Source organism: Panthera pardus, unplaced genomic scaffold, assembly GCF_024362965.1.
Source record: "Panthera pardus isolate Hobbes unplaced genomic scaffold, ASM2436296v1 HiC_scaffold_16, whole genome shotgun sequence".
NCBI classification, from domain to species: Eukaryota; Metazoa; Chordata; class Mammalia; order Carnivora; family Felidae; genus Panthera; species Panthera pardus.
This window is the reverse complement of record NW_026526721.1, coordinates 94,841,386-94,863,549: the sequence shown is the minus strand read 5'-3', so window position 1 is coordinate 94,863,549 and position 22,164 is coordinate 94,841,386. Positions and strand designations below refer to the sequence as shown.

Below are 22,164 nucleotides of genomic sequence, written 5' to 3'. Positions count from 1 at the left end.
CATTCACTGTGGGCTGCTCCAGGAAGTGGGTGTGACCATAGGTGAGATTCAGATCTCTGAAGGAGACTGACAGCTGGGGATTATCTACTGGTAACATGTCCAGCAGCTGGTATAATAAATGCTCCATTGCTAATGGGGGATTTTGGGGGGGGGGGAGGGGGAGTCAGATCATAGCATCCACCACAGGTGTCATTAGGATTTGGTTTGAATTCTTCTATTTTTTAACTGTGAGAGACTGGCAAATATTCCTTTGTGTTTTGATTTTTAAATCTGTAAAATAGGTTAGTATGTCCAGTTTGACAGTTCTTGTGAAGATTATATAGATAAAGTTTATTTTTTTAATTTTTTTTTTAATGTTTATTTATTTTTGAGACAGAGAGAGACAGAACATGAACAGGGAAGGGGCAGAGAGAGAGGGAGACACAGAATCTGAAATGGGCTCCAGGCTCTGAGCTGTCAGCACAGAGCCCGATGCGGGGCTCGAACTCACGGACCGTGAGATCATGACCTGAGCCGAAGTTGGACGCTTAACCCACTGAGCCACCCGGGCGCCCCTGATAAAGTTTGTTTAAATACCCAGAGCACACTCAGTTTTCTATAAATGTTTATAGGCAAAGGAAATAAACAGTGATATTTCCTTGTCAAAAGTACATTTTCTGGAAGATGGATTTCTCTTAGAAAGTATTTCTTCTACATCCAATTAAGAAATGTTTGAGTCCTTCTTATATTTTTTAAAAAGTATTTTGTAAACTGTTACGTATATATGTTATATACACATATATAACATGCATACATATATACACAAATTTAAAGAACTGTTGTTATAGGAAAGTGTAGGTCGTAATAAGAGAATTTTTTTATTACTTTCAAAAAAATGCTTTAAGGTTCTTCCAAATTGTAGCTGTCTACTACCATGACAATTGGATTTATAATTTTTAGATATTAAATTATTTTTTATTAATATTTGTTTATTTACTCTCGAGTTAGTTAATATGCAGTGTAGTCTCAGAGTCCTCATTATGTTAATAGTACTGTGACTCTATGAAACAGTCCGAGAATTTTTGTCTCCCAGTTGTGTACAATTTAGTTGAGGATGTGTTATCAGTGTATGAGTTAAATAACAAAAGATGAAACATAAGATACATGTTGGACAGGTTTAAAAGTATGGACCATTGAGCTTATGTGGTTAAAAACTGTTTAATGGAAGTTGATGTTGAAGTGCCTATTAGAGAATTGATCCTCACCTCCCTCTATAAACTGGGAGGGCCTTGAACCTCCCTCTAAATACTGGGCCAAGTATTAAAACTTGGGTCATCAAGGTCTTACGTGTGGGAGTTATGAGTAAACCAGATGAGTGCAGTAGAGTATTTGTATTGGGAATGGTGGGTTCAAGTTGAGAATGGGAATTAGAACCAGATCATCAAAAGGTAGAATTACAGGTTTAGGAGACCTCTACATAGAGATAGTAGTTAAAACATTGAATATGAATTAAGTTTCAGAGAGAAAGAAAGAATGACAGAAGATGAATGTGAGAGAGAATGTAAAGAGTACCTTGTGATTGAAGATCAAAGGAAACTTAAGCGTTCATTCAGTATAGCAGACGGAGAGCCAGGGAAGCTTACTGTTATGAAAGCCAAGGCAAGAAGTTCTCAGAGGCAGGGATACAAAGCTGTGAGATGCTTAGAAAGATTATCAAGAAAAGGGCAATCCATTTTGAGGCTCTGCTCTTTGCTTACCTTTGATAGCCCATAAAGACCAGTTTTAAACTTTTTTTTTTTTTTTTTTTTGCGCAGATGACTAAAATTTGAAATTCCTTATTTCCTACTCTGTGTTCTGTGTTCCAGCTACCCATTTCTTTTTTTTTTTTAAATTTTTTTTTTCAACGTTTTTTATTTATTTTTGGGACAGAGAGAGACAGAGCATGAATGGGGGAGGGGCAGAGAGAGAGGGAGACACAGAATCGGAAACAGGCTCCAGGCTCCGAGCCATCAGCCCAGAGCCTGACGCGGGGCTCGAACTCACGGACGGCGAGATCGTGACCTGGCTGAAGTCGGACGCTTAACCGACTGCGCCACCCAGGCGCCCCCAGCTACCCATTTCTGTTCACAGTTCCTTCCTTTCTTGAACAGGTATTTCTTAAGCATCCGTTCTGTGCCAGGCACTGTGTTGGTTGCTAGGAATATAATGAACAAAATAAAACCCCTGCTTTCACCAAACTTACATTCTAGCTGGGGTAGATGGTAGAATATAAGCATTGGTTTACCTGCTCAAGTAGTAGAAGAGGTTGGTCAGAGAGGTAGCCAGGGTCTCGTAGACTCCACTAGGGACTTTGGATTTTACTCTTCATGAGACAGAAAGGCATTTGAAGAGTTTAAAACAGAAAGGACATGGCCTGCTTCCGATTCTGTGTCTCCCTCTCTCTCTGCCCCTCCCCCGTTCATGCTCTGTCTCTCTCTGTCTCAAAAATAAATAAACATTAAAAAAAAAAAAACAGAAAGGACATGAACTACATTAATTTTGTAAAACTGTTAGGACAGAATTTGACACATAGGCATCACTCTATAAATTTTTATTAGAGTCATTCAGTCTGTTTGACTTACATTTGAAAGGTGATTGTGTCTGGCTACTGAGTGGAGATGTGATCATAGGGAGCCTTCTCCTGGCTCCTTGGAGGAAGTCCCAGGCCTCTGCTCTAAAACAGTTTGTTGCGGTTTTAAATTTTATACTAAATAGCCACTACGTAGATTTATTTGAATACTGTTGCTTATCTAACACTAATACAAACAAATACACATTTATGTCTGTTCCTATGTTCTTTGGGTATCTACCTAAAATATTAGTCTTATTTAAACCCAATTTTGGCAAATGGGAATTCTTTGGGAAATGGTGAAAATGAAGGTGTGAGGTCTAAAAATCATGCCACACAAAGAATGGGTGATGGTCTCATGGGTGGTTAATTTGTGGAAGTGAGGGCTGGGGAAGAGGACTTGACAGATCTTGGTCAAATTATTGAAGAGCTGTTTCTTAGATGAAGGGTGGACTTTTGGGGGAGGGGAGATCTGCAACCTGTGATTGGAACAGATTTCAGTTAAATATAAGGCAGAAGTTCATCAATAATAGAGCTGTTCATCTGCGGAGTGCAGTGCCTCACAAAAGAGTGAGCTTTTGATAACAAAATTAAAGCCAAAGTGGGACAACCATCAGAGCAGTTAGGGTGGCCTACCTGAATGAGAAGGAAGATTGAATGAAAGTTTCTCACAAATCCACTATTTTTACTTTTTTTTCTACTAAGTTTATTTATTTTGAGAGAGAAAAAGCATGAGAGGGGCAGAGAGAGAAGGAAAATCCCAAAGAGAGAAATCCCAAGCAGGCTCCATGCTGTCAGCACAGAGCCCGATGTGGGGCTTGAACTCACCAACCATGAGATCATGACCTGAGCTGACACCAAGAGTCAGAGGCCCAGCCAACTGAGCCACCAAGGTGCCCCCACTATTTTTACTTTTAAGCATTATTTAATATGGATTTTTTGTTTTTACTTTATGGAGATAGTTTACCGGAAGCAATGCATGTTGAGGCACTCACAAAATAACTGATGTTCATCTGATTTTCAGGCACTTAGTGTTATGTAGAGTATTATTAGTTTTGGTCATTGTCAAACTTAAAACTCCTTTTTTTTTTTTTTCTTTTTCTTTTTCAGGGATATCATGATAACACATTTTGAACCTTCAATCTCCTTTGAGGGCCTTTGCAGTGAGGTTCGAGACATGTGTTCTTTTGACAACGAACAGCTTTTCACCATGAAATGGATCGATGAGGAAGGTGAGTGGTAAAGAGAGGGTTGCCTGTGTAAGCATTGATTTAAGATACTATTTTGTCATTTGTTTTCTTTTTTAAAGTTTATTTATTTTGAGAGAGAGAAAGAGAGTATGTGCACACACGCATGAGTTGGGAAGGGGCAGAGAGAGAATCCCAAGCAAGTTCTGCACTGATGACTCAGAGTTCCATCCCACAAACTGTGAGATCATGACCTGAGCCGAAATCAAGAGTCGGATGCTTAATCAACTAAGCCACCCAGGCACCCCTGTCGTTTGTTTTTAAAATGTAGTAAAAGTTCAAATTAATTAGGACTATTAGGTATGTTAGAAATTTTATGTTATTCTTATTTTGCTTCAAGCACTTAAATAAAAAGAATACCAAAGGGTACAATCTTTGTTTTGTCCTTTTTACTCCAAAATAGAGTGAAATTAATGTGACTTGTTTTCTACCATTAATGTAAACATCTCATCAAATAGTGTTACATTTTGCTTTAATTTTGAATATGAGTATTGTCTTATATTTTAGAGATTACCTTCAATAATCTGGCAGTATTTTTTTGCTGAGTACTGTAAATACTTCAAAGAAAGTGCTACAGAATAAAAGTGATTGTGATAGCCATGATTTCAGAGGTGGTGGCAGAGACTTGATACCTTAATGACTTGGACTCAGAAAACATCTATTGAACATCTGTGTGCTGAAGATAGAAATTTTCTTTTTTTTTTTTTAATTTTTTTAATGTTTATTTCTGAGACAGAGAGAGACAAAGCATGAGTGGGGGAGGGACAGAGAGAGAGGGAGACACAGAATCAGGAGCAGACTCCAGGCTCTGAGCTGTCAGCACAGATCCCAACACAGTGCTCGAACTCCCAAACCGTGAGATCATGACCTCAGCCAAAGTCAGACGCTCAACCAACTGGGCCACCCTGGCGCCTCTAAGATAGAAATTTTCTATATTCACACTCATAGTCTCATAGGGAGATGGACATATAAATAACAAATGTGTTAAGTTGAACATAAGTGCATAGGCATCTTGGAATCCAAAAGAACCAACATCTCCATGTCCTTGAAATATTTGTGATGTTTGGACTAAATATAAAACAAAGAGTAGAAGTTTTTGAAGTGGAGGAGGTGAGGGGAAAACCACTTCTGATGAAGAATTAAAAAAGAGACGGAGGTGTGAAGAACGTGGTATATGTGGAAGAGTGGTAATTCACTAAATTAAAGTGCAAGGTGTAGAGAGGTGTGGATGAGGGCTAGATCCTTGCTCCTTGGTGTGGTCTGCGAATTTTTGGAAAATGGGACTCTCAGGCCCCATCACAGATCCCTGGATCTGAACCTACACTTTAATAGGAACTCCAGGTGAGTGGCATACATATTTTTTTAAGTTTATTTATTAAAAATAAAGTTTATTTATTTATTTTGAGAGAGATCACACACATGCACGCATGTGCAAGCATGAGTTGGGGAGGGACGGAGAGGGAGAGAGATTCCCATGCAGGCTCCAAGCTCTCAGCACAGAGCCTGACAGCAGGGCTCAACCTCTTGAACTGGGAGATCATGACTTGAGCAGAAATCAAGAGTCAGATGCTTAACTGACTGAGCCACCCAGGTGCCCCAAGTTGCATGGATATTAAACTTTGAGAAGCTTAGGATTCAATCCTGGAAGCCTTTGCAAACCACATTAGACTTTATCTTACATGATGGAACGTCATTGAAGTATAGTTTAAAGATACCCTAATTCGGGGCGCTTGGGTGGCTCAGTTGATCGGTCTTCCAACTCTTGATTTTGGCTCAGGTCATGCATGATCTCATTATTTGTGGGATCACCCGCATCTGATTTTTCCGCTGACAGCGTGGAGTCTGCTTGGGATTCTCTCTCTGCCCCTTCCCTGTGCACACCTACTCACTCTCTCTCTCTCTCAAAATAAACATTAAAAAAAAGGAAGACACCTTATATATACTAGTTTTGTATTATGACTTTCTCTTAATTGTAATGTGAATGGAATTTCATTTTAAGGAATGTCATAATATTTAGCTCAATATTTGGGGCATTTCTGTGTTTTCTGATGTGAAAAGCACTGGAAAGATATCCCAACTCCAAGCTATAGATAAACTCAAATGCATTGTCGTTTTCTAAAGACATTTTTTATTTGATTTTATTTATTTATTTTTAAATGCTTATTTATTTTTGAGAGAGAGAGAACGTGAGAAAAAGAGGGGAAGAGAGAGGGAGACAGAGGATCAGAAGCAGGCTCTGTGCTGACAGCAGAAAGCCTGATGTGGGGCTTGAACTCATGAACTGAGAGATCATGACCTGAGCTGAAGTCAGACTGCTCAACCAACTGAGTCACCCAGGTGCCCCAAGACATTTTTTAAAAAAGTTTTTAAAAAAATTTTTTTAATGTTTATTTTTTATTTTATTTTATTTTTTTCTTTTCTTTATTTAGTTTTTAAAATTTACATCCAAATTAGTTAGCATATAATGCAACAATGATTTCAGGAGTAGATTCCTTAGTGCCCCTTACCCATTTAGCCCATCCCCCCTCCCACAACCCCTCTAGTAACCCTCAGTTTGTTCTCCGCATTTATGAGTCTCTTCTGTTTTGTCCCCCTCCCTGTTTTTATATTATTTTTGTTTCCCTTCCCTTATGTTCATCTGTTTTGTCTCTTAAAGTCCTCATGTGAGTGACGTCATATGATTTTTGTCTTTCTCTGACTAATTTCACTTAGTATAACACCCTCCAGTTCCATCCACGTAGCTGCAAATGGCAAGATTTCATTCTTTTTGATTGCCGAGTCATACTCCATTGTATATATACACCACATCTTCTTTATCCATTCATCCATCGATGGACATTTGGGCTCTTTCTATACTTTGGCTATTGTTGATAGTGCTGCTGTAAACATTGGGGTACATGTGTCCTTTCTAAATAGCACACCTGTATCCCTTGGATAAATGCCTGGTAGTGCAATTGCTGGGTCGTAGGGTAGTTCTATTTTTAGTTTTTTGAGGAACCTCCATACTGTTTTCCAGAGTGGCTGCACCAGCTTACATTCCCAGTGTTTATTTTATTTTTGAGAGAGAGAGAGAGAGAGAGAGAAAGACTGTGAACAGGAGAGGGGCAGAGAGAGAGGGAGACATGGAACCCAAAGCAGCCTCCAGGCTCTGATCTGTCAGCACGAGCCCAACGCAGGGCTCAAACTCATGAACCGTGAGATCATGACCTGAGCTGAAGTTTAATGCTTAAACCACTGGTGCCCCTAAAACAGTTTTATTTATTTAATTGCTGTACTCAGTGTGGGGCTCGAACTCATGACCCCGAGATGAAGAGTCACACATTCCTCAGACTGAGCCAGGTAGGCACCCCTTTAAAGACCTTTTTAAAAGTTTTTCTAAAGTAATTCATGTACTTATATGTTGGACAAGGTTTCATTTCAACGTGCATGAAATTACATCATTACCTTTTTTTTTTTTTTTTGAGAGAGAGAGAGAGAGAGAGAGAGTGTGAGAGGGGGAGGGGCAGAGGAAGAGAAAGAGAGAGTCTTAAGCAGGTTCCATGCCCAGGAAGGAGCCTGATGTGGAGCTCTATGACCATGAGATCATGACCTGAGTGGAAATCAATCAAGAATCGGATACTTAACCGACTGAGACACTCAGGTGCCCACCATCATTACCTTTTTAAGCACTGTATAATATTCCATATTGTAGATATTTCATGATTTATTTATTTAACCCTTTATTGATGGATATTTGGACTATTTCTAATGTTTTTGCTACCATAAGACAATACATAATGCACATCTTTATATGTAATTTTGTGCTATTGTATGGGAGTCTCTCTGTAGCCAATTCATAGAATATGTCCTTCATAAATTTTGGTAGCTAGTGACAATTTGGTATCAAAAAAGGTTTGAGCCAGTATATGGCACAGTTACATTGAATGAGAGCATCTCTTCACTCATGCCCTTGCTCACCTCAGATATTATGAGTTTAACTTTTTTTCTTGGAATCTGATCGGTGAAATACTAGCTTGGTCTTTTAAATTCTGTATTATTCAAGGGTAAGGCTGAATATCTTTATTCAACCACTTTAATCTTTAAATAAATAAATATTTATTAATAATTGTATATTAATAGCCATATATTATATATTAATTAAATATTAAATTTAATCTTTAAATCTTGTTGATTCTAAATGGTGTGGATATCTCACAGTGTATCTTCAGGCTGAAAATGAGACTATGTAATTTAGAATTTAGCATAGTACATACAATATAGTTAGCATCAATAGTTTGATCATTATCATGAGCTAATGTTATTCTCATTTTTTTAAAGGAAACTCTATACTCAGTGTGGGGCTTGAACTCACAACCCAGAGATCAAGAGCCTCATGCTCCACCAACTGAACAGCCCCAGTGTTATTCTCATTTTAATTCTGTGCTGATCACTTCATGCCATTTACTTGCCACTCAGGGTTTTTTCAGTTGGTGGTTTTCAAATTCGTGCACATAGGAATCACAGATAATGCATTTTATTAAAAGAAATTGATTTAGAGATAATCCACTAAAATTTTTTTTTATCGTACTCTTATACTTTGTAATGTCTTTACCTGGGGAGCTCTGTTCCCAGATTGTTACAGGGCTGTCTCATTCCTGTCATTCAGGTTACTCAAATGTCCTGTCTCCAAGAAGCCTTTCACTTCTATTCACTTTGTATCTTATTTATATGGTAGAATGTAAGCTCCATGAGAACAGAGTTCTTGTCTTTGCCATGGAGCTCCAAAGCCTAGAGCAGTATAGTACACTCAAAAAACATTTGCGAATTGTACAGAAGGCTAATAGCAAGCCTTTCCACAGTGTAGTTTTATGTTTGTTATTAGAGATTTAAGCATGGGGTGTTGTGGTTTATTCTATTTTTTCCTAACATAAAAGCATCTTTTAATTAACAGGTGCACATAGTAAATTAAATTAATTATCTGATGAAACAGTCTTATCCTTTTATAATGCAATTCAAAGTTCTTTCTCTCTAAATAGCTGTTAAGTGTCCTAATTTTCTGGGGAAAACTACAAAACTATAGCCCCATCCAAGTAAAAGGTTAAACTTTCTATTAAGGTGTGTTGATTCCCATGTGATCCTTCTTACCCTGGTTAATTGTGATACCAGTCTTTTCTTAATTTTAGGTATATAGAACCAGTAGTAATTATTTTTAAGCTCCTTGCAATTATTTTTCAGTTGTAATTGTGTTGCCTTTATTTTTAGCCATATAAGCATGGGGGTTTGCTTATCTGGAGAAAAAATTCTCTCTAGAATCACTGGAAGACAGGACTATAATTTCTCTGGTTTATGAGAAACACTTTCTAGAAGCTAATCTTTTAATTGTGGGATTTTATATTAGGGCGAGTAATGATCATAAGCTTGCTTCATTTCTTTAAGTAGATTTATGACAACTGTTCTTTTTCCTTGTGTTTAAAACCAGTTTTAATGATTTGTTTTGATGTGCCTGTGGGAAAACTGGTTTGCTTAATCTAACTAAACATTTTAGAATGAATAGTAATTTTGTAACAATTGTACCTCCCTTCTCATGTGGGGAAAGTATATGGGGCAGAGAATGATAAATGACTTTATAGTTCATCATATTTTTTTTTAATTTTTTTTTATAACGTTTATTTATTTTTGAGACAGAGAGAGACAGAGCACAAACGGGGGAGGGGCAGAGAGAGAGGGAGACACAGAATCGGCAGCAGGCTCCAGGCTCTGAGCCATCAGCCCAGAGCCCAACGCAGGGCTCGAACTCATGGACCGCGAGATCGTGACCTGAGCCGAAGTCGGATGCTTAACCGACTGAGCCACCCAGGCGCCCCAGTTCATCATATTTTAATTGAGACTTTTTCCATAAGGATGTGCTTTAAAAAAATTTTTTTTTATTGTTTATTTATTTTTGAGAAAGAGAGAGCAACTAGGGGAGGGGCAGAGAGAGAGGGGGAGAGAGGGAGACACAGAATCCGAAGCAGGCTCCAGGCCCTCAGCTGTCAGCACAGAACCTGACGCGGGGCTCGAACTCACGAAACGTGAGATCATGACCTGAGTCGAAGTCGGACGCTTAACCGACTGAGCCACTCAGGCACCCCAAATATTAAGTATTTTCTACATTTCTTTTTTTCTTAAGTTTATTTATTTATTTTGAGAGACAGAACGTGCTTGTGCACTTGTGTGAGGCAAGGTGAGCGGAGGGGCAGAGAGGGAGAGAGAATCCCAAACAGGCCTTGCAACTGCAGAGCCTGATGAGGGCCTGAACTCACAAACCATGAGATCGTGACCTCTGTCCCTCTCCCCGATTTGTGCTTTCTCTCTCTCAAAATAATTAAGTAAGTAAGTAAATAAATAAATAATAGTGCATGTTAACAAAAATACTGATTTGTTTGAAGGAAAAAAATGTCTCTGTGGATCCTCAGATCCCCCTAATAGCCGCTATAAACAAATTGATGATCTTTTCATGTGAATGTACAACTAGAAGGTATAGGGTAACACTTTTTTTCTTTCTTACAAGTAGCCAAATACTGTACAAGCTGCTATTTAGCCCACTTTTTCCTTTAACATCTTGTGGATATCTTTCTGTATCAGTGTATGTAGATTTATATAACGTTTATACAATGTGACTGTACATAACTTTTTTTATCATCACATTCAAGAAATTTAATACTGACATATTACTTAACATATGGTCCATATTTAATTTTTTTAATATCCTTTTTCAGTTTCTTTTTCATTTTTCTAGGACTTTTTCCCCCTGGATATAATCAATATTGATGTAGTGTTTTTGGCTCTCATGTTTCTTTGGTTTCTTTCTTTCTTTCTTTTTTAAATTTTTATTTAGTTTATTTTTTTAATTTACATCCACGTTAGTTAGCATATAGTGCAACAATGATTTCAATAATGGATTCCTTAATGCCCCTTACCCATTTAGCCCATCCCCGCTCCCACAACCCCTCCAGTAACCCTCTGTTTGTTCTTCATATTTAAGATACTCTTATGTTTTTGTCCCTCTCCCTGTCTTTATATTATTTTTGCTTCCCTTCCCTTATGTTCATCTGTTTTGTGTCTTAAAGTCCTCATATGAGTGAAGTCATATGATATTTGTCTTTCTCTGATGGACTAATTTCGCTTAACATATACCCTCAAGTTCCATCCACATAGTTGCTAATGGCAAGATTTCATTCTTTTTGATTGCCAAGTAATACTCCATTGTATTACATCTTCTTTATCCATTCATCTTTATCTTCTTTATCCATTCATCCATCTTCTTTATCCATTCATCCATTGATAGACATTTGGGCTCTTTCCATACTTTGGCTATTGTTGATCGTGCTGCTATAAGTATTGGGGTGCACGTGCCCCTTTGAAACAGCTTACCTGTATCCCTTGGATAAACACCAGTAGTGCAATTGCTGGGCTGTAAGGTAGTTCTATTTTTAATTTTTTGAGGAACCTCAATAGTGTTTTCCAGAGTGGCTGCACCAGTTTGCATTCCCAGTGTGGTTGTGCATAATTTATTTAATCAATCCTCCTTTGATGGATATTTGAATTATTTGTAGTGTATAAAAAATATTAGTGCAGAGAATATCTTTGTGCATATGTTTTTTGGGCACCTGCACTGTATTATTTATAGGGTGAATTGCCTAGAACTGACCAAAAATATTGTACCTTTTGTTATATTTTTCAGCAATAGCATATGTAAGTTATTTACAGCCTGTAAAAGGCTATGTGAGGGAAAAAATAGATGATTTGCAGAGAGTGGGAGAGGATATAATTTGGATGTAGTTCTTTGTTTTTTTATTAAAAATTTTTTTAATGTTTGTTTATTTTTGAGAGAGAGACAGAGTATGAGTGGGGTAGGAGCAGAGAGAGAGAGGGAGACCCAGAATCCGAAGTAGGCTCTAGGCTCTGAACTGTCAGCACAGAGCCCAATGCAAGGCCTGTACTCAAGAACTGTGAGATCATGACCTGAGCTGAAGTCAGACGCTTGCCTACTGAGTCACCCAGGCACCCCTAGATGTAGTTCTTTAATTCATGTGACTGTTGGGTTCAGTAGGTGAGATTCATGGAAATTTGAAATGCAGGTAAACATTCTTTGACATAAAGAGTATATGTGGAGTGTTTCTGAATCTGCGAGGTTAAACGATTAAATCTGATGTGTTCATAGGGTGGACAATTGAATGTCAAGATGTAACAAAACCATACTTAGGATGGAAGGAAACATTTCATATGATATTTTACAAAAATCTTTTAAAAATTTTTTAATGTTTATTTCTTTAGAGAGAGAGAGAGAGAGAGAGAGAGAGTGCAAGTTGGGAAGGGGCAGAGAGAGAGGGAAACAGAATCTGAAATAGGCTCCAAGCTTTGAGCCTTCAGCACAGAGCCCAGTGAGGGGCTCGAACCCACAAACCACAAGATCATGACCTGAGCTGAAGTTGGATGCTCAACTGACTGAGCCACCCACGTGCCCTGATATTTTCCAAACATCCTTCATCTGATTTTCTTTTAGCTGGTGTGTTAGGAGCTTCATACTTTTTCTCTACCACCCCACATTGTATATTGACACTGTATATTAAGTGGCAAACATGTCAGAAGGAACAGTGAGGAGAAAACTTTCTGACTGAATGTATGTTCAGTGTGATGTCAGTTACCTAGGTAGCAGTATTATGGATCCAAACCTGAAAATTAAAAAATGAAAATTGACATCAATAAGAAAAAAATCTACATACTCCTTGAGCAGATCTTGCCTTGTAATTGGTATTTTCCTTTCGCTTAGAGAACTTCTTTTAACATTTCCTATAGTAGAGGTTTGCTTTTGATTTATTCTTTCCTCTTTTTCATGTCTTTATTTTCACCTTTAAAAAATAGTTTTATTGAGGCATAACTGACACACAATAAATTGCACATGTTAATATTAAAAGTGTACAATTTGATGAGTTTTGACACTCAGGAAACCATCACCACAAGTGAGATGGAGACCATATCCGTTACCCCTAAGTGTTTCTGTATGCTTTGCAGTTCCTCACTCCTACCCATCCATCCCAAGCAACTACTGATTTGTTGGCTGTCACTGTTGATTAGTTTGTGTTTTCTAGAGTTTTATAGGAATGGAGTCATACAGTATGTACTCTTTTTTTGTGGGGGCGGGGACGGGTCTGTCTTCTTTCATTTGGCAAAATTATTGATAATGTGTATTGTGTGTATCAGTAGTTCATTTCTTTTTATTGCTGAGTGGTATTCCATTATGTGGATCTACCACAGTTTATTTATGTGTTCCCCTGTTGATGGACATTGAGGTTGTTTCCAGTCTGGGGCTATTATGAATAAAACTTCTTGGCAATCATGTATAAGTCTTTGTATAGATATATTTTCTTTTCTCATGGGCATATGTCTAGAACTGGAATGAATGGCTGGATTATATGGTCTATAAATACTGTTTTTTAAAAATAAAGTAGGAAAAGAAATATTTGAAAAAGAGATGAAGTGAGGTATTGTACCTCAGGCAGATTCTCGGGCTGATGATTTTTAGAGAGGAGTTTACATGGAAGTTGAGGGTCTGGAAATTGATACTGTTTTCTTTCTTTCTTTCTTTCTTTCTTTCTTTCTTTCTTTCTTTCTTTCTTTCTTTCTTTCTTTTTCTTTCTTTCGAGAGCATGTGCACATGCAGGGGAGAGGCAGAGAGAGAGAATTCCAAGCACGCTCTTGGCTTCTGCCCAGAGCCCGATGCAGGGCTTGACCCCACAAACCACGAGATCATGACCTGGGCTGAAATCAAGAGTCGGACCCTTAACCGGCTGAGCCACCCAGGTGTCCCTGTGAATTGATACCTTTTAAAAACTGTCTCTGCCTGGTCATCATTGGAAAGTCTTCCTATACTCCCAGGGGTAGAGTACTCCACACAGAAGGCAGCTAGATGACTTAGAGAAGTACTCAAGTATTTCTTTTAGTTCTGGCCTCTGCCCCAGCTCTGTGCTTTAGGTGTTCTGCCTGGTTAACTCTGGCTGCTGCCACTTATATAGCAGGCTGTGTGGATGCCTGACAGGCAGAGGGATCAAACGGGGGCCCAAGTAGGAGAAATCCCTTGCAGTGGTAGGATGGAGATGAGTTAAAAGGTGAGGCAAGCAAGAGTGGCCGTATGAGCCTGATAAGGCACCAGGACTCCCAAACTTGTGCTTTGTTCTATGGCGAGGTCTGGCCTTCTTGTTGGCATTTCCATCTCTGATTACATTGTCTTCCTTCCCTTTCTAAGGGACAACTACTACCATAGGTTAAGTTTATAATCAAACTTTTCTCACCCATATCCCTTCATCCCCAGGGAACCACTAATATGCCTTCTGTCACTATTCTATATATATAAATAACAAAGTAGTGCTTTTATGTGCTATTCAATTAATACAAATGGCATTATTCTGAAGCACATATTCTGAAACTGCCTTTTTTTCACTGGGCATTGTCTAGTCTCTATGCACATTATTCATGCACATAGAGAACTAGTGTACTTCTTTTTTTTAATTCTTTTTTTATTGTGGTAAAATATACCTAACATAAAATTTTAACCTTTTTTTAAGTGTACAACTCCGTGATCTTAAGCATATTCATAATTTTATGTAAACATCCCCACTACCCTCTTCCAGAATTTTTTTTTATCATCCCAAACAAACTCGATACCTATTAACTCCCCCCCACTTTCCCCCTCCTCACATGCCTTTCTTATACTTTCTGTCTCTATAAATTTGCCTTTCTGTTCCTATGAATTTCTACTATGAATTTGTCTTTAGGTCACCTTTGTTTTTGAAAGATAGTTTTGCTGAGCAAATAATTCCAGGTTAGCAAATTTGTTTTTGCATTTTGTGCACCGTCTTCTAGCTTGTATTGTCTCTGATGCAAATCTTTGGTCAGTGGCCTTTGTTTTCTATGTAATGTGTCTCTTTGGCTGCCTTTAAGATTTTTCTCTTTATTGTTGGTTTTAAGCAGTTTGATAACGACGGGCCTTAGTTCACTTTTATTCATGTTTTGTGTCTTAAGCTTTATTGAGCTTCTTGGATCCATGGGTTTTTATGGTTTTCATCAAATTTGGAAACATTTTGGCCATTAGCTTTTCAAATTTTTTTTCTGTCACCACATCCCTTTAGGGGACTGTGGTTAACATGAATATTAGGCCTCTTAAGGTGTCATAAAGCTCACTAATGTTCTGTTCATTTTTTTTTTTCCCCCGTCTTTTTCTCTGCATTTCATTTTGGGTAGTTTTATTGCTTGTATTTAAGTTCACCAGTTTTTTCTTCTGCAATGTGTAATCTGCCATTAATCCCATCTAGTATAGTTTTCATTTCAGACGTTATAGCTTTTATTTCTAAATGTTCAGCTTGGGCCTTTTAAAATATCTTCCATCTTTACTTAACATGCCCAATACCTCCAGCTTCTTGAGCATATATTGGCTATAATTATAATAACTTTCAGTAACCATTTCTATAAATTTCTTTCATCTGTCAATTCAGGGTTAATTTTTGTTGATTGATGTTTCTCCTGTTGTAGGTCATATTTTCCTGCTTCTTCACATGCCTGGGTGTATTTTATTGGATCCTAGACAATGTGACTTTTGCATTATTGGGCATTGGATATATTTGTAGTTTTATAAATATTTTTGAGTTTTGTTCAGGTATACATTTAAGTTACAGCTGATCCTTTGTTGCTTATTTCCAGTATCTTGAACCATTTTTTTTTTCACTTGTTTTGTATAGTTTTTTTGTGTTTTAGGTAGAGGGTTAAATCAGTTCTTGTTACTTCCATCATCTCCAGAAGTGGAAGTTGAAGATGGGCAGCTTGATAGGATGGCATATGCTTCTGTAACCACTGATTTCTGCCTCCTAGAAAAAAGGAAGAAACCAGAAATCCATTACTGTTGTGATTGGGCCTAATATTGAAAGGATGACCACCTAAACACTGTAGCATTCTTGAAAAATTTTTGCAAATCTATGTTTTAAGCAACGCAACCCTTCAAAGCAGGGAATGCATGGACTTTCACAAGTGGTATGTAGTATTCTGAACCCAGTATCCAGAGGTGGAATGGCAGCAGAAAGAAGGTCCGGTGGGAACAGAATGAGTCTAAATCTATGGCAGACTCAAACATCAGGGAGAGGAGCGTTGTGATGCTATCTCAGGCAAATGTTAAAGGTGGCCAACCTTGGTTTTATGCTGTGTAGATTCTTTCAAGTGTGGGGCACTGAACTGAGTCATATGCTGAGATACCTAACATAAGTATGTTTTAAGTTCTGCGTCTTCTCAGGTTATTTTGTAAATAATTGAACCTTGCATATTTATTAAATACTTGAGGTCCAGTGCCCTAATTTGGTTCTTTCTATAGGTGAAAAGAACATGTAGATGCATTGAAAAAAAGACTTGATCTGCTGGTTATAATATACAGATCTTATTACCTTGAAATTCATTGATCTGAGCAGATCTCATTCTGGCTGTATGCCTGTTTTAGGATATGAATATGTACTTTAGTAATAGAGTAGGCTTTCAGAAATAGCTTTTCCTCCTGTCTTTTCTTTCATGATGATTCTTCACGGAATGTTTTGCTTCTGCGTTATGTGTCCTGCTTTATCAGGCATTAAACAGTTGGCCCAAAAAGGTAATACTTGAACCACAGACATTCAGTCCAATAAAAATAAAATAGATTTGGATATACATAATATCAGTAATTAACTCCTATTTTCACACTTCCTTGTGATTATTCAAAAGTGTCGATCTCTAGGTAAATACTGCATACAGGTACTTTACATGGTCTAGGTTTCAACGAACAGCAGGCAGGTATCGGTCTGGCAAAAAGACAATGTCTAGCAGAAGGAAAAGATTGATTTTTTAAAATATGGTTATAATGATACTTTCTTTATTTTAATTTTTAATTTTTTGTTTTTTAGAGAGAGCATGTACAAGAGTAGAAGGGACAAAGGGAGAGGGAGAGAGAATCTCAGGCAGGCTCCATGGCCAGCGCAGAGCCCAATGCGGGGCTCAGTCCCACAACCCTGAGATCGTGACCTAAGCCAAAATCAAGAGTTAGATGCCCAACTGACCGAGATGCCCAGGCGCCCTGGTTATAATGATACTTTTAACAATAGTTAATTCCATTCATGGCATTTAATCAAAGTGCAATAATAAAGGTCACATGTATAATGGACCAAGCGTACTATGAGTTAACTTTAAAAATATGATCTTTAGTTTTCCCACCATCCTCACAATATAGGTAATGGCCCTCTGTAGAGAGAGATAAATATATATACACACATCTATATACATATGAATGACATACATATATTTCTTATTGTTTAAACACAATCTGAGGTGAGCTTAAATGTATTTAAAATGTATTTAGTTTCCTCACCTGGGGAGTTGTAAATGAAGTGTTAATTAAATTTCAGACTCCTATCTCTAGAATTCTTTGAATATTTCATTATTTAGAATTAATTTAGTCAACTGGCTTATTTGTCTAACTGAAAGAATAATTTACACACTTATTGATGTGTGAAATTCTCATTATTTTTATACTGCTTTTTTATTTTTGGCTTACACTTAAATCTTCTGTAGAAACAAAAGTTTTTTTAAAGCAATGTCAAAAATGAAATGTAATTATATTGCCTTTCACTTTCATAAATGTGGCAAAATGGGAGAAATTTGCGTACTAAAAAAGTGAGTCTGTGTGTTTATTTCTTTGAGGCAAGCAAAGACAGACTTTGTTTTTGGACTAGACTGTTACTTTGTTATCAGACTCACTTTTATAAAAATGCTGCAGTAAACATTTTTTTCTAAAACAGTTGCACTGAGATATAACTTATTACTTAAAGTGTATAATTCAGTGGTTTTTAGTATATTCACAGAGTTGTGCAACCATCACTGTGATCAATTTCAAAACGTTTTGTCACCCAAAACATAAACCCCGTGATCATTAACATTCACTACCTATTTCCCTCTAGGTTCTTTACCCTCCACAGCCCTTAGATCAAGGTAACCACTAATCTACTTCGTGTTTCTATACACTTGCCTAATTTAGACATGTCATATCCATACTTACTCAATTTTGATGGACATTTGGGGTTTTTTTTCACTTTTTGGCTGTTACAACTGGAGTGAACATTTGGTTTCAGCTTTTTGTGTGGACATAGGTTTTCATTAGCTACCAAGACTGGAACTGCTAAGTCATCTGATAACTATGTTCCATCTTTTAAGGAGCCCCCATTGTGTTGGCTGAAGTGGCAGCACCATTTTACATTCCCACCAGTAGCATATGAGGATTGATCCCAGTTTCTCTGCATCCTCACCAGTACTTGTTATTGTCAGTATATTGAGCGCTGATCCAAAAATGGTTTATCTGTGTAACATGGTTGGGTCATTTTGACCTCTCTGTTTTTCATCTAGCCACTCGAAGACGCCTATAACACCAAGTTATAAAGTGAGCAAATGAGAGCACCGATCTTTCTTTTATGTAGATAATACTCAAACCAGAAAGTGTATTGGAAGAAAAGATTTCATCTGTAGTCACAACGTAAATTTTGTTTTTAAATCTAGGAATAAACTTTCATTTTTTTTTTTTTTTAATGTTTATTTATTTGAACCTGAAGCAGGCTCTAGGCTCTGAGCTGCCAGCACAGACGTGGGTGTCAAACCCATGAACTGTGAGATCATGACCTAAGCCACAGTGGGATGCTTAACCGACTGAAGGTTCAGTCTAGGAATAAACTTTAAAGAAATGTGTAGAAACCATATAAAGAAAACTGAAACAGAAACAACTGGATGCCATAAGCAAAACTGTGGATGAATGGGGTGAGGAAGAAGCGTCATGTAAAATGAGAGCTCCCTACAGATCAATCTGTAAAGAGCACGACCTCCAAAAAATTTCTATTCTTTTTTTTTTCATTTCTTTTTTTTTTTTTTAACGTTTATTTATTTTTGAGACAGAGAGAGACAGAGCATGAACGGGGGAGGGTCAGAGAGAGAGGGAGACACAGAATCTGAAACAGGCTCCAGGCTTTGAGCTGTCAGCACAGAGCCCGATGCGGGGCTCGAACTCACAGACCACGAGATCATGACCTGAGCCGAAGTCGGCCGCCCAACCGACTGAGCCACCCAGGTGCCCCACCCCCCAAAAAATTTCTAATAGGGTGTTTTTAAAACTGACAATTTTATCTGGAAAAATAAACAGGAAAATTCTGGCAAAGGAACTGTAAAGAGGGAAGATTTTTCCTAATTTTGTATGTCAAAAAATACCATAATCACATATATAAGAGTAGTAACAACTGACAGAAAATGTTTGTAACGTTTACAGAGGATTGTTATCTCTAATATAAAATAATTAGGTCAAAAAGAAATAGATGAAAAATCTACTTAAGGGGGTCTAGATAGCTAATTCATGAATGACAAAAAAACAGGGGGTGCCTGGGTGGCTCAGTCGTTTAAGTGTCCGACTTTGCCTCAGGTCATGATCTCACGGCTCTTTAGTTCGGGCCCATGTTGGGCTCTGTGCTAAAAGCTCAGAGCCTGGAGCCTGCTTCGGATTCTGTGTCTCCATCTTTTTCTGCCCCCTCCCCCCCACACTCACACTCTGTCTCTCTCTCTCAAAATTAAATAAACATTAAAAAAATTTATAAATGACAAAACTCAGAAATTACTAACAATTAACGAAACAAAGATTTTAAAAGAAGGCATTTTCACCTGTCAGATTAGAAGATATTTAAAATTTAATGAATACTTGTAGGATCTTAGGATAGATACTTAGTTGACTGCATTTATGATAACCTTTTTGCAGTTACTGTCATTCCAAATTTTGGAATAATTGTCAAAATTTTAAATGGGCACACTTTAAAACAATCAATTATCATGAGAAGTATCATGAGAAGTTATTCAAACATAGGAAAAAATTCATTTCAAGAATATTTACTATTCACTAATAAAAAAGGACTGAAGTACTGATACATGTTACAACATGGATGAACCTTGAAAACATTCCAAGTGAACAAAGACAGACATAAAAAACCACGTATTATGTGATTCCATTTATGAAATGTCCTGAAAAGGCAAATCTTAGATACTGAAAATAGATTAGTGGTTGCCTAGGTCTGGCAGTAGGAGGAGAGGGTGGGGGGGAAATGGGGACTGACTGCTAATGGGAAAGGAGCTTTTTTGAGGAGACAATGAAAATGTTCTAAAATTGATTATATCGAGAGTTGACAGCTCTGTGAACAGACGACCATTATACACTTCAGCTAGGTAAATTGAATGCTATGAGAATTGTATCTCAATAAGATAATTATTAAAAATTAGGTTATCTTTAGGCTTTTCATAAAATGTGAAATATTATCCCCTTTAGGTAAGGCTGTTCAGAAGAGGCATTTATTTGTCCTGGGTCTTGTAAGATTCACAGGATTTCAGGATTCAAATTGAAAGATGGTAGTAAGGTGTTTGTTACATAACAAATCACTTCAAAGCCTAGTAGCTTTAAAAAACCCACCACTTTATTTATTTATTTATTTTTAGTGATTTTTTTTTTTTTTTCTTTTTTCTGAGAGAGAGAGAGAAAGAAAGAGAAAGAATCTTAAGCAGGCTACATGCCCAGCACGGAGCCCGACACAGGGCTCGAACCCAGGAACTGTGACATTGTTACCTAAGCAGAAATCAGGAGTCAGATGCTTAGCTGACTGAGCCACCAGGCGCCCCAGTCCCACCACTTTATTTCGTAATCTCTCACACTGGTCTCAGTTGACTGGCTGTGCTAGTCTCACATGAGGTCTCTCATGCAGTGGCAATCATATGGCAGCTGGGTCTGGAGTGATGTAGAGGCTCATCTGGGATACTGGCCTAGTTGGTTCTCCCTCTCTGTGTAACCTCATCACAATGAGGTGGTGTCTTGTTGATTAGCTTAATGATGAGTGATACTGAACATCTTTTCATGTGCTCATTGACCATTTGTGTATCTTCTTTGGAGAAATGGTCATTTGTTTTTTCCTTGCCTTGCTTTTGGTGTCATAGCCAAGAAATCATTGCCAAATCCAGTGTCATAAAGCTTTCTCCCTATGTTTTCTTCCATGAGTTTTGTACTTTTCACTCTTGCATTTAAGTCTTTGATCAGGTTTGAGTTAATTTTTGTTAATGGTGTAAGATAGAAGTTCAACTTTATTCTTTTGCATACGGTCATGTTTGGGTATTTTATTGTGAATTTTTGTTAGTTTTTATAGGTGTATAATGATATTGTGATCATATTAAGGAATTTTAATCTAGACTTATAAGGATTTGTTCACAATGCCATGGTGGAAGGGAATAAGTGAGTGGGTATGTAGGGGGAAGCAAAATTTGGTAACATGTTTGAAGATTTCCAAAATGAAAAGTTAAAATAGAGTTGGTAAACCAGGGGAATGGTGTTTTAGAAACCTAGATGCAGTTCTATCCTATAGATGGTTAGTAGGGAACTTTGTTAGATGGTATAGAGAGATCAATTAGAAGACAGAAAAGTTGCTATTGGTTTTAGCAGCTCTTTTCATGACCTTGGATATAGCAGTTTTTGTAGAGTGTTTGGACTAAAACCTGATAGCAGAATTTTGAGAAATTCATGGAGGACAGGAACACAGAGAAAGCAGGGTGGGGTCACTCTGAATATTAAGAAAAGTTATTTCTAAAAATTTTTTTAATGTTTATTTTTGAGAGAGAGACAGAGAGAGAGTGAGCACAAGCGGCAGGAGGGGCAGAGAGAGGGAGACACAGAATCTGAAGCAGGTCCCAGGCTCTCAGCTGTCAGCACAGAGCCTGACGCGGGGCTCGAATTCCTGAACCAGAAGATCATGACCTGAGCTGAAGTCGGACGCTTAACTGACTGAGTCAGCAGGCACCTCAAGAAAAGTTACTTCCAGAGGTGCCTGGGTGGCTCAGTCGGTTAAGCATCTGAGTCTTGATTTCGGCGCAGTCATGATCTCACAGCCTGTGAGATGGAGCCCTGCGTCAGACTCTGTGCTGACAATGCAGAGCCTGCTTGGGATTCTCCCCCTCTCTCTGCCCCTCTCCTGCTTGCATGCGCATGTGCTCGCTCTCTCGCTCTCTCAAAATAAATAAATTTTAAAAAGTTGTTTCTAATAAATCTAAAGTATTGTAAACCTGTGATTTAAAAAGTACAAAAGCAAAGTAAGAAGTCAAAGATCAAAAGCCCTACCCTATATTTTTCCCCTTCTTCTCACCCACCCCCTCCAGTTTCAGTCTAGGGTTTGCTCTTGAGGGTGTGGCTACAATGGAATGGCAACCCGAGTGTGAGGGAGATTGTTGAGAGGGGGACTCAAA

At 37.9% G+C, this 22,164-nt stretch overlaps 1 protein-coding gene across 1 annotated transcript in view; it reads left to right on the top strand.

The window, feature by feature from the left end:
• PRKCI (protein kinase C iota) overlaps positions 1 to 22,164 on the top strand; it is a 72,143-nt gene that overhangs the window by 12,521 nt on the left and 37,458 nt on the right. Inside the window, exon 2 of the mRNA XM_019440549.2 lies at positions 3,698 to 3,819. Within this exon, the coding sequence (XP_019296094.1) occupies positions 3,698 to 3,819 (122 nt within the window). The remainder of the gene's footprint in view (positions 1 to 3,697; positions 3,820 to 22,164) is intronic.